The sequence below is a fragment of the Nannospalax galili genome, unplaced genomic scaffold (genome assembly GCF_000622305.1).
Source record: "Nannospalax galili isolate Female #2095 unplaced genomic scaffold, S.galili_v1.0 scaffold291, whole genome shotgun sequence".
In the NCBI taxonomy this organism is placed as follows: domain Eukaryota; kingdom Metazoa; phylum Chordata; class Mammalia; order Rodentia; family Spalacidae; genus Nannospalax; species Nannospalax galili.
This window is the reverse complement of record NW_008330588.1, coordinates 4,121,263-4,134,131: the sequence shown is the minus strand read 5'-3', so window position 1 is coordinate 4,134,131 and position 12,869 is coordinate 4,121,263. Positions and strand designations below refer to the sequence as shown.

The following is a 12,869-nucleotide window of genomic DNA, read 5'->3' as shown; positions in this document are numbered from 1 at the left end:
ATAAGTCATGATGCTATTAAGTGAGTCTCTGGGCTGGGATACTACTTTCCCTCCTACTTGAACTCTGCAGTGTCAAAATCACAATGAACACATGGGCAAGGATAATACTAGCTTTGGAGCTAAGAGTGAGAAGAAAAAATTAGTGGCCACAGAATTAACAAATATTTCTGTTCAGTGCTTCACAACTTTAAAAAGCTTTTTCAGATACATCACTCAGCCTCAAAATGACCAGGTGGGAAGGAAGAATGGAAAGCTGCCCCCACCCTATCCATCCATCATCTCAGGGAGGGGAAAGTCACAATGAGATAGATCCCTGGGCTTCAAGTTCACAGAGCTCCATCTTACATGACCAAAGGAACTATTCCTGAAGTATATCACTGGGAACAAAACCCTAGAGGAAACTCTGTGTTTGCAACAGTCTAGTCTACACCAATGAACCCAAAGGAATGGTAGGAATGTTTTCTAGGAGTTGTTTTAAATTTTACTTTAGACTCTACGATTTGATCCCCGCCCCTGCCCCCCTTCACAAATTTAGCATTATTCAACACAATCCAGGCAGGGCGAGTAGAAACAAACATTTTTGGTGGTGATAGGGGTCACCAAAGCTGTGCACAGAAGTCTGCTGAAATCGGTTTCCACAGAAGTGAAAGAAAGATGTCACCCTAAGACAGGACAGTCAGGAGCTAACCCCAAATCCCTTGTGGAGTATACAGAATCGCTTTGATCTGGAAAAAGAAATCAACTGACAGTTTCATCATGTAATTTCTCACAGCCATTAGGACAAAAACAAAACCTTATGCCCAAGCACTGGGTGCATGGTCCCAAGATGAAAACTCCCCCAAGTCCAAGCTGAGCTCCCCAAGCAACCACACCATCCATAGGAACCAGAGGTCCAAGAGGAAGCACATCAACCACAGCTATGGTGGCAGCTGGAGACCCACCAAAGTGAAAACAGCTGTGTGCTTCCTACTCGTTGATAGGCTGGGAAGGGGAAGCAGACCATTCTGACCTCGGAGTGTGGCAGAGATGGAGGATGCAGGTTTGTATTTTCTCTTATCGATAATCTGGCTCCATTTCAGAAAACAAAGCAAAGAGGCTGTGGTATGTTCTCAGGTGATGCAGACTAGACAGACAGGCTGTGGAGAGGCCCAGGGGTCAACACCAGGCATCAGCAGTAGAGTCCCAGTTGGAGGACTGGCCTCACAGTGCTATAAGAGGCTGTGGATGGGAGAGCTAAATGGCTAGAACAGGATGGGGAGATAGACAAGTGCCAGAAATATTCTAACCATGTTTTTCAAAATCTCCAGACTGAAAGGGGAAAGGATTAGGAGGAAACTTGGTAAAAACACACACAGACCAAGTTACTTGAAGTGCCTGAGAACGGGGTTGACAGAGAAGTCCTGAGAGGCAGGCTTTATCTCACAGCCTCACTCAATCAGTAGCCAAGTGGTGGTAAATCCAGGGCTTCTAAATGCTAAGGAGGCATACACACCACTCACAAGGAAATACCACAGCAAGCTTAAGGCCGGCCATCCTAATTCTACTGAGACCCCCACTTTACAGTGTAGGCAGCTTTTGCTGCCTAGTACTGTATGTGTGTGTCCACAGCAGGAGGAAAATGCTCCGGAACCCCAATTTGTTGTCCTGGAATTTTTAGGAAACAAAGGGAAAGGCACAGGAAGGTGACTGCATTTAAAAAAAAAATAGTTCAAAGTCATAGATTATTTTGATTTGTTCTCAATGTACCTTTTTCCCCGATGAAAAGAAGTTCAAAATATAAACAGTATTTATTATTTTACATTCAAGTTAAATTTTCCATCCGGGGAGCGGGGGTTCCACACAATTTCAGGCCACAAAGGCCATTTACTACTTTGATGCCTGTTTTCCTTTTTTTTTTTTTTTTTTAACTTCACACAATGGAAGGAATACAACCCTCTTATTTTTTAAATACAGGTTGATCATTCCAAATCATACTATTTATGGACACACAAGTACACACACAATTTCAAAAATCTCTATGTAGAAAAATAAAGGATAAACATTATCCACCTATGTTAGACTGGGCAATGGTATTTTTATATACATAAACTCACTCTTTATGTGCTCACTGCTGCCCTTCTTCCCCCTGTGGTGTGATCTAAGATCTAGGAAGGAGAATGTCACAGTGAGGCAGAAAAGCTACATTCCTCTGCAAATGCCACTTCTCACTCTCCTTCCTAAGTTTTTCCCTCCTACCACTACCTCAGATTGTCCCCACAGACAGCCTTCTGGTCAGTGGAGGCCCGGTCCTCCTTTATCTAAGGCACCAGGGAACAAAGGACCCCTGGCACAGCACCCTGCACGACAGGATCTCAGTGTGAGGACGGAGGGGATGAGGCAGGAACAAAAGATGCTGGAACCACTTCCCACTGCCTGTTCCTTTAGTACAGAGTTCGATTCTCCAGCTGGCGCTTGGTGAGGAAGTACTTGAAGAATTCATACACGGACCAGGAAATGGCGGTGGAAGGCATCTGGTAGATGACACGAGGTTGGATACCTTTAAAGTAGCCGGCTAGACCATTGAGCTGGTACACTGTCCGGAAGGCATTAGCCATGCCCGACAGCCGGCCACTGATGTTGGCCAGGGAGAGAGCCGTGTTGTCCTGAGTGTTGAGGAGGGTCTTGCAGACGTCCAGTGGGGTGGTGGCGGCCGCGGCCAGTGCACCGGCCAGCCCTCCTGAGATGATGTGAGACTGCGGGTTGTAGTCCCGGCGAGGGTTGACCTGCTCCTGTAGGAACTCATAGGTGATGAAGTGGATGGACTGGAAGGGTATGTTCATAGTCAGCTGCGTGGTATAGCTCCGGTAGAAGGCCCCCAACCCCTCGGTCCGCCACACCATCCGGATGCAGTTGAGAGCTGACTGGTGCTGCGAGTTGTACATCTGTAAGCGTTGTTTCACCACTGTGTCCAGGGCAGGGGATGGACAACCGGAAAACAGGTGGGTTGGTTTGGCCCCACCCCAGGTTGGAGTGAAACAGGAACCAACCAATAAAGAGAAACAAGCATGTTAGACACACTAGTGACAGTTAACAATATAGCACACACACAGCCCCAGCCTGGAAGCCATGGAGGGCCAGCTCCAAGCAGCTACCTCAAGCTTCCTTTCATTTCTACCTTCAAGACCCTGTGCCAGGAAAGTGGATGCTTCCAAGTATCTCCTGTCTCCTGAGTGGGGTGACCCCCATGCTAGGCAGTCACTTCAGGCTAGATTAGCTGATCTGATTCCCCCCAGGACCCCTTTACCAATAGCCTTTCACACTCCTCTCAAATCCCTCTATCCCCTGTTCTGTCCTTCCCCCATCTATTGAGTGTCCCTAACAACTTCTCAGGAATTTGCCAGTTCTGATTTTAACTTCTGTATCATGGTGCACCTGGGATGGCACCATGCCAACTTCTATGACACCCCCTGGCTTTGTTAAGACAAAAGAAAACAGTGGTGATTCACAGGACCAGAGCAGAACCCATATGCTGCCATAGGCTGTGCTCCATGTTTAAAGACCATGAGTCAGGGGTTGGAGAGATGGCTCAGCGGTTAAGAGCACTGACTGCTCTTACAGAGGACCCAGGTTCAATTCCCAGCACCCACATGGTGGCTATGAACTCCAGTTCCTGGGGAATCTGAAACCCTCTTCTGACTTACGCGGCATTGCACGACACGGGTGCACTCACATACATGCAGGCAATATATACTCATATGCATAAAGCAAAAATAATAAAATATATTTTTTAATTAAAAAAAAATACTATGAGTCAACAATAATGCCAAGGAGGGGAAACTGAGTTGAGCCTCATGTAAACCCTTTAAAAAAGTATAAACAGCCAAGTATGGTAGAATTTGCCTATTCCCAGCACTTTGAAGGCTGAAGCAAGAGGACAGAGTTCAAGGCCAGCCTGGGCTACACAGTGAACCTTGTCTCAAAATAATAACAACAATAATAAAATCCTTAACACTGGCCAAGTAACTGGTCACTAACCAAGTCCTATGAAGTGCCTTTAGAAAAAGCCCAGATATATACAGCCAGCCCCTCTGTACCATGGTTCTGGAAATACAGAGTCAACGAGCTGTGCATCAACTGTTCTAAGAAAAAAAAAAAAAATGTCTATATAATGCAGATGGGTTATACATGAATACTGCTCCATTTTATAAGGGGAGTCCCAAGATTCAAAAGAAGTAAGAAAACATAGTCCAAAAAAATGGCTATGTCAGTTTCTGAAGTACACAAAGTTTATTCTTTGACTTTCACTTGAAATTTCCATAATCGTTACAAATTAAGAAAAGAGCAAATTTAGGTTGGGTGTGGTGATCCATGCCTATAATCTCAGTACTCAGGAGGTTGGGGCAGGAAGATCTGGAGTTCAGGGCCAGCCTGGGCCTCATAGAGTTCCAGGCCAGCCTGGGTTACATAACAGGACTCTGACAGCTAGCAGAGTGGCGGGGCCCATAATCCAGAGGTCACAGTGAGACTATCTCAAGAGAGAGAGGAGGGGGAAGGGAAGAGGAAAAAGAGAAGGGATATAATCCACAATGAATGGGGCTGTGACAGGTTCCCTTTTAAATCTATGATTGGTAAAGATTATTAGACTCAGATATATATGTATGTGCATTACACACATGCACGAGCGCGCGCGTGCGCGCACACACACACACACACACACACACACACACACGTTTTATAGTAGTGAGAAGCACATAGAAGAACACTCAGGAGAGCTGGTTCTCAGAATGCAGGTCCCATCTATGCCCAGATATTTTGCCTCAGTGAGCCCAAAGACTAGCACTCCTACCGGCTCATCCCTACCCCAGGATGCAGCAGGTAGTTATTATTTGAGACAGGGTCTCCTCATAGCCCCAGCTGGCCTGGAACTCACTGTGTAAACCAGGCTGGCCTCAATCTCAGAGGTATCTGCCTGCCTCTGTCTCCTGAGTGCTGGGATTAAAGGAGTGTGCCATCATGCCCAACTGCTCCCTGACTTTTTTTTTTGAAGGCTTCAATAACGTATAAAGAATGCAATCCTCTCACTGGCTCTGGTAGGGCCACCAGCGGTTACCCACCTTCTGTGCCCAACTCCTGCTGCCTCTCTGCCTCTCCCCTACCATCCCTCCCTGGAGCCATAGAACATTACCTTCTGCCGGATTCATTACTGCATCATGGAGCAGAGTTGCCATACTCCCAGCTATCCCTGTAAAACAAACTCCAGAAAATTACCCTCTGACACCTAGTGTTCTAGGAAGTTCCTGGAACTTACAGTTACATGAGTTCTGGACTTAGCTTTGTAAGACTCAAAATTGACTAGCAGTTCAACCCAGGTGAGCACAGATTTTAAAAGCCCACAGTGACGGTGGAAATGCTGAGCAGAAATTGGAGACGCTGACAGAGCACTGTTACTCATGTCTAAACCTCACAGAGACCTTTTCTTTCTTGTAGATCAACAATGGGAAAAGGTTCTGCCTTCTAGTGTTGGAGGGGCCCCAGAAACCACACTTCAGGGCTTTCCCATTGCCTGGATTTTAATTCTCCTTTGCCCTTTGTGTACAGATCAGCTCTCCGGGCCCATAGGCTGAGATGAGCAAAGAGGCTGGTTGATCTCAAGCACAGGGCTAGAGGTTGGGAGGACTGGTTCATAAAAAGTAATTAGTTGAAATCCAAGCACTTTGAAGAAAATGGGCAAGAGGTGAGGAAGCTCAGTGTCTGACCATTGCCACGGTGTGCTGGCAAAGTTACGGCTGGCCTCGTGGATGAACAAGTCCATCTGAGGTCTCCCTTAGGCTTGCTTCAAAAGCCTGAGTGGGCCTTGGGATATCTGCCTCCTGACTCCTATTTTCCTCCCAGAGGTTCTACTGCCTGCTAATTACCAGTGGAAGGTGGGAGCTCTGAGGGACAGACAGCAGGCCAACTCCTTAGGAAGGCACCTAGCATCCCTGGTGTACCCACCCCCTCACATGATTATCCCTGGAAAGATCAAATACAACCACAGCATTTTGCACAATGCTACAGGGACCTGGCCAGGCACTAGGTGAATTAGGTTTTGTCAAACCTCCTTCAAGGAGTCAAACTATTGCAGAAGGCAGTTTGAAAGAAAGGAAGACCTGGATGTCACTAGCTCCGGGGAGCATGAAGGTATGGCTCTTGGTGACCAGTGCAATCAATACATACAACGAATGGCCACCAGTTTAAAAGCCAAGGAAATGTGTACAAAGCACCCAGGTAGCCTTACTTCCAAGGCTGGCTGATGGGAGGGGATGCTATTTGGTTCTGGGTAGAACAGAAAGCAAGGGAGAAAGTTACCACTGGTTATGTCCACTCCTCCACTGTTGGGAAAAAGAATTTTGCCAAAATAAACTACCTTACACGGCTCTCCATATTCCCATTCTACACCCTCCAAAAGCCCATGAAAATCCCACCCCATGCTACCACTGAGCCTGGCCCAGTGACTTTCACCCTACGTAAGAGCTTCCCAACTCCCACCCGCCCTCCCTGAATCAACCACAGGAAACTAGTTCAGCCCTGGCTTGCAGAAAGATGCGACTCAGACACACGGAGGAGGCTGGGTGGGTCAAAGGCCCGAATCTCCTGCAGCTTAAAGTGGGGAAGGCTGTCCGCAGTGGCACAAGTCCTGTGAGCCATAAACATCTTGACCTTTCAAAGCTTAGTTAGATCCTGGCGTTGTAGAGACCTGCTGTACCAGTTTTTAAATAGTCTCAAAGAAGCAGTCCTTTTTTTTTTTTTTTTGAATCCGGCATTCAAAAGATTTTTTTTTTCCTATGAATGCTCATTAATTGTTTTTGAGTGTCTTTTTTAAAGCAAAAACGGAAGAGCCCATACAATAATACCAAAACATCTCTACCACCAACTTCCCCCAACAAAAGAGGGAACTCGATAAATGTGTGTATATGTGTGGGTGCAGATATGTGCAATTGCATGTGTGTGCATTCACGTGACCCTAGAGTTCTCTGTTCATGAGTAGCTGCTGCAGATGAAGGCTGTTGGGTCCCGGGGAGGAAGCCCCAGGAAGCAAGTGCTGAAGAGGAGAGCCTGCTAACTCCAGACAAACGCTTTCAAAATACCATTGGCTAGGTGGCTGTTTCCTTGATGGCCGAAAACGTCATTTAAAGTCCTTTTCATGTTTTCATAGCAGGCAAAATACATGGCGTGAGCTGGCCCCGCACCCATTATCATCACGTTCAGGCCCCTCAAAGGCCTCCAGAAGCCTTCCGTGTGCATTATTTTCTTGAGGGCTCCATAGATACTTGTATACTGGGCTTTGGGATCTGGATTCAAACTCTGCATTCGTGTCTGCAGGAGGGCAAGAAGACAAAATTATATATGTGAGTTCATTAGAATGGCAAGAAGGAGGCCCAAAGAGATGGAAGAAAGTCAGTTCCCTGGGTTCCTTGTTGAGGAAAACATATTGAAACCCACCCCTGCCCCCCCACACACACCAGAAAATACCCCAAATCACATTTCCCAGCTCAGTTTTTTTTTTAATATTTATTTGGGTGTGTTTGTATATGTTTGTGCATGTACATGTGCCATGGCACACATGCACAGGTCAAAGGACAACTTGCAAGAATTGGTTCTCTCCTTCCTGGAACTTGGGTCCTCAGGCTCTCACAGGCTAAGCCTTCTTGCTAGCCCATCTAGATTCCAGTTCCTGCGTTAGCTGGGGCTGCCTGCTGGCTGACTCTCCTCTTTCCTTACACTCAGACTCCATGTCATAATTCTCCCTCTTGGAACTCATCAGGCACATCAGCCTGTGGAAGGCTCTGGGAAGCCCTTCAGGAAAGAAACCTGTTTAACTAGTTTTAACAAGACACTTCCTAAACATGTGTCTTTGGCAGCACAAGCCCTTTGCATTTAATAACCAGTTTACTTGGTCCAGTGCACTTGTGAAAATGCAGCTGGAGCCAATGTGCAAACCTTTTGAGGCAGGAAACGCATGGAGCACACGTGTCAGGGACCCTCTAGCACTCTGATAGAGGACAGAGGGCAGGCCTGTCAGTGGGGAGCAGCCTGGAGACAAGTAGCAGGTGCCTGTGGGTGACAGGGGTGGCCAATAGGAAGAGACCTTCCTCTGCTGCTGTGCTTGCTCCAGCCTCCTTCCACACCCATCTGCACTACTGCAGTTCACTCTCAAGGGGGCAGCAAATAGCAACACGTACTAGGGCTCTGGCCTAGCTCCACTTCTCAGCGTGTGGCCTGTGCAAATCGCCTCAGGACCCAGGACCCAGGACCCAGGACCTAGGAGCACACAGGCACCCTCCATAAGCTTCCAGCAGACTAGCAGGAGAGAAGCCAATAGTTTGGTCAAACCCTCCTCCAAGATGACAATACAGGTAGACCTGCCTCCTCCCTCAGACCTGTTCTCTTACCCAGGGGAGGGAGGAGGAGGGAGAGTGGAAAATGTGGGAGGTGCCCCAGGTGAGCTCTCGGATCATATAACTGGAGCTACATGAAGCAAAGTGACCACAGAGCTTGGTCCTGTCTTTTCAGATGGGGAACTGGAACCCCAGAAGGAAAGCACTTTGCCCAGTATCTAATGGATGATGAGTGGGAGCTGGGTCCAGTCCCCAGGGGAAGAAAGGGAGCTTGGGAAGGGGCCGCAGAACTCTCTGAGGATCCTGCCCAGAACAGGAGGCTCAGCCCAGGCACCACCATGTCATCACTGAGCCACTGACTCCCGGCCTGACCCAGAGCAGTTAGTGACTCTCAACCTCTCTTTTCAGTTTCTCACGAAAACATTTTATCTACTCAGCAGGTGGGGAAACAGGGCAGGGCACAGGCTTCCAGGTCTTCCTGTGAACATATATACACACAACTATCCTGGGGACTAGAGCTGAGCTAAGGCTGCCCAACACTCTGTGTTCCAGACATCTCCCAAAGGGAAGGTTCCCAGGAAGTGCTAGAAAACTGCCAAACAACAGTGGTCTCCACCACCAGAGTCTTCTTGGGAATCTGAAACACACTGGAAAGTTCCATTCTAACCTGTCAGCCCAGCTGTCCCCAAGCAGCACCAGCACCAGATGTGTTACTAAGACCATTAATTTTCAATGCCCTGCTCCTTCCCAGTGTATAAGCTCTGGCCACTAGCCCCTCAACCCCCAACCCCAGCATACTCAGCTGGTGTCCTGCCTCATGTTCCCTCCACACTGAGGGCTAGGGCCACACTGAAGACACACAAGACCAGCTTCCATCAACAGTCACCCACAACACAGAGGATGGGGCCAAGGAGCTCATTCCCAAGGCAAATCCTCCCCCTGACATACCGGTAACTCCACAAATCACAGCCCAAGACCAGGAAGGCCAGGAGAAAGGCTTCCCCAGCCAAATGTTTTGTGGGAAACTGTCTTCCAGGATAAAGCCACCTCCTCACCCAGGTTTTGGAGAGCTGTGTCCCTCCTTCTAGAATCCATAGGAGGTACACATTACAGATACAGAATCCCAAAATACATGAAGGAGCACCTCATACAGTGAGGCCCTCAGACTTGGGCTCAAAACTACCACCAGCCCTAACTCACTAGCACCCCTAACCTGTAAACATCCTTAACCCACCAGCATCCCTAACCCGCCAGCATCACTAGTCTGCTAGTACCCCTAACCTGCCAACACCCCATCCCACCAACACCTCTAACCCACCAGCATCCTTAATCAACCAACATCCCTAACTCACTAGCACCCCTAACCTATCAGCATCCTTAACCTACCAGTATCCCTAATCACCAGCATTCCTAGCCTGCCAGCATCCCTAACTCACCAGCACCCTAAATCCACCAGCATCTCTACCCACCAACATCTCTAGTCTGCAAGCACCCCAACCCACCAGCACCCCTAATCCACCAGCATTCCTAACTCACCAGCATTCCTAATTTAGAACCTGCACCCTTTTTATCCTCCTTTACAGAAGACAGACTCTTAACAGAGCTTTTGATGGTCACATCCTGGTTCTTTGAAATCTGTGTAACAATCATCTCCAATGAAACATAAGGCAGACAACTACCCAGCATCATTTCAACATACGCCTAACCAAGAGTGAAGCAATGCAAGAAATCCTGTAAGGGGAACCGTGATGTGTGCTCTTAGCACACCAAATTCATGCATAAACTCTGAATTCCAAATCATGCTTTGCTTTTTTAAAAAATTAGTGTACAAAGTAATGGGTTTCACTCGGGTGCTTTCATATACATCAGCCAATACGCTTTGCTGTAATTCATGTTTTGGAAGGCAACTGAAAAATGGTGCATTCAAACAGAAACCACAAAGATTCTTCTGCCTTTTCACATGCTTCCCAGTGTGTGAAACACACATTTTCAGAACAGTTACAGTCCATTGGTCCATAAACCTGCCTTCCCAGTTGCCTCTGGGGACAGACCACAAAGAATCCTAACACCCTACGCTCACCTCGAGAAACAATCCTGAAACCTCCAGGACTCACTGGGGGCGTGTTTTAGGGGATACTGCTAGTTTAGTTATTATTTTGCTTGCTACGCTACACAATAAACCATGGGCCTTGTGCACACTACGCAAACACTCGAGTACTAAGCTACAACCCCAGTCAACACACCTGTTGTTTCTGAGGGCGAAAGGACTAGTGAAATCCCATTATGTATTTGATGGAATTCTACCATGATAGTGATACCTAAGTTCCTCAGGCTGGGTGAAAGAGACTGTAGCACCAAGTCTGCTTCTCCTCCAACAAGCCGGGGGGGTGGGCACAGTATGTAAAGATCCACAACTCCAAGGGAGAGGGTGGCCAGAGTAGAGGCCACTCAAGCTATAACTAGAAAACAAGGACAATGCACCAAGCCCAGAACTGTCACTATAGTTCCTTCTAAACTATTTGCTTTTGTTGGCCTATATTAGTCTGGGGAAAACAGAAGGCAAGACAGGCATTGGGGGGGGGGCAACTGGCTGTAGGGCACATGGCATGTGGGGGTATTTGGGGAAATAGGACCATGTGGATACGTTAGGTTATCTGGCAAACAGGATCATGTGACTGGGGCATAGTGAGAAGGGATGCCTCAGGAAAATATGGGGAGAAGGGTAGCACCAGCCAAGACTCAGAGAGTGACTGGACCATTATGTGGTCAGCTGAAGCTGGATGGAAGAAAGGCAGGTTGGAACCAGACCATGGGAAGGAGAGGCCCAGAATTGGGCTGAGGAGTTTGGAATTTAATCGGGTGTCTTCCATGCATGGCTACATACTACTCATGACAGTGATGGGAGAGAAACTGGGAGCTGTCAACACACTTAGTAAGACAGATGAGGTCCCTGGATTGGGAGAAAGCAGCACCCCCACACAACAGAAGTTCTTCCTGCAGGATCCCCAGACAGGCTGACCACTCACTCTCTAAAGCTGTGGCCACTAGCAAGACCACAGTAATACCACACACCACTTAGGTTTTCCCTGTACCATGAGCTGTAGCCCACATCCTGCCTGTGGTTCCAACGATACTATTCGCCAGATCTGGGTGCCTCCCTTTCTCCAGAAAGTCCTACAGCAAGCAGGGAGGGATGAAAGAACCCATTCTAGCCGAAGCCCAGTGTGCCCAGGACAGACTCAGACATACCACGTGAGGCCCACCCCAAGGATCAAAAGATCTCTGCCCTTCAGGTGGGGCAAATTCCCAGAATGCCAGGTAGCAGGAATGGGTGCAAGTGGTGACCTCACTGGGAGACAGAAAGGCAGGGTGGGCACCAGGCCAAAGGGAAATCTGAGACACAGGTCACGCCTTCCCACTTTCCCTGTTCTGCAAGAAGAGCAGGGGCCCTGGGTCACCAGCTCTAGTCAAGCATGTGTTGCTAGTAGATTGTTGGCTTCAGGCAAAACAGCCTTCTTTGAGGTCCTAGTACTTCTACTTACAAAAAACTACAACAATAAAAGCAGAAACATGAGCAGTTAGCTATTCTCATTATACAAATGAAGGAAACTAAGGTAGAGAATCCTTAAACAACTTGCCCCAGGGCATAACAGGAAAATAGAGCCGGAAGGCCGAGGATGTGGCTCCAGGCATGCCGCTAACCACTATTCCACCTGACCTCTCACAAAGGAATGGATGCTTAGGTTGGAGAGATGACTCAGCAATTAAGAGCACTGGCTGCTCTTGTGGAGGACCAGGGTTCAATTCCCAGCAGCCAAATGGCTGCTAACAACCATCTGTAACTCTGATCAGAGGTCCTCTTCTGACCTCCAAGGGCATCGCACAACACAGATGCACTTACTTCAATATACTCATACACATAAAACAAAAATGTAAGTAAAATATTTTCAAAAAGGAGTGGATGCTAAAAGATCCCAGGAGATCTCCAAATTTACACCTGTCCCCAGCATGCTCTGCTTCTAAGACCGTGCTAAGTCACATGTGTGCTGCCTCCTCTGTACCCAGTATTGGGGATAGGAGAGCAGCACTGACAATGTCAGTCAACCTCAACTCTCCCATGTTCAAGCCCCCTGGCCTACAGCACTGAGCCCACAGGCAAAGTCATGAATCCACTTCCCCCAAGACTCCGTGGCCACTGGTCCCCCAAGAGAGCTGGCGGTAGTGCTGGTTTAACACAACCTCATTCCGTCCCCTGAAGAAGAACTTGAGCCTTGTGCCCACTGAGGTCAGGGGTAGGAAGGGTACCTGGAGGAGGGAGCAAGAAGGGGAATCAGTATTTGTCTCAGACCATCTTCTGCTGTTGTACTAAAACACCCTCAACTGGGTATAACAGCAGCAGTGTTTGGGGGTCAGTGCTCTGTGGGCTGGGAAGTCGAGGAGCACACCCCAACATTTGGGGAGGGTCCCCTGCATTGTTAAAGGCAGACGGGCAAACTCGTGCAAGACAGAAAA

The 12,869-nt window shown here is 48.1% G+C and overlaps 1 protein-coding gene across 3 annotated transcripts in view; it reads right to left on the bottom strand.

The window, feature by feature from the left end:
* Window positions 1-208: 208 nt before the first annotated feature.
* Slc25a37 (solute carrier family 25 member 37) overlaps window positions 209-12,869 on the bottom strand; it is a 35,729-nt gene continuing 23,068 nt past the window's right edge. Inside the window, exons 2-4 of one of the 3 annotated variants that reach the window (XM_008850586.3) lie at window positions 7,107-7,335; window positions 5,165-5,221; window positions 209-2,941 (exon numbers count right to left, since the gene is read on the bottom strand). In XM_008850586.3, coding sequence (XP_008848808.1) covers window positions 2,421-2,941; window positions 5,165-5,221; window positions 7,107-7,335 — 807 coding nt within the window. In that variant the 3' untranslated portion in view covers window positions 209-2,420. Of the gene's footprint in view, window positions 2,942-5,164; window positions 5,222-6,578; window positions 7,073-7,106; window positions 7,336-12,869 lie in introns of those variants that run through there. The other 2 variants (XM_017802693.2, XM_029554889.1) reach the window with 2 other exon arrangements.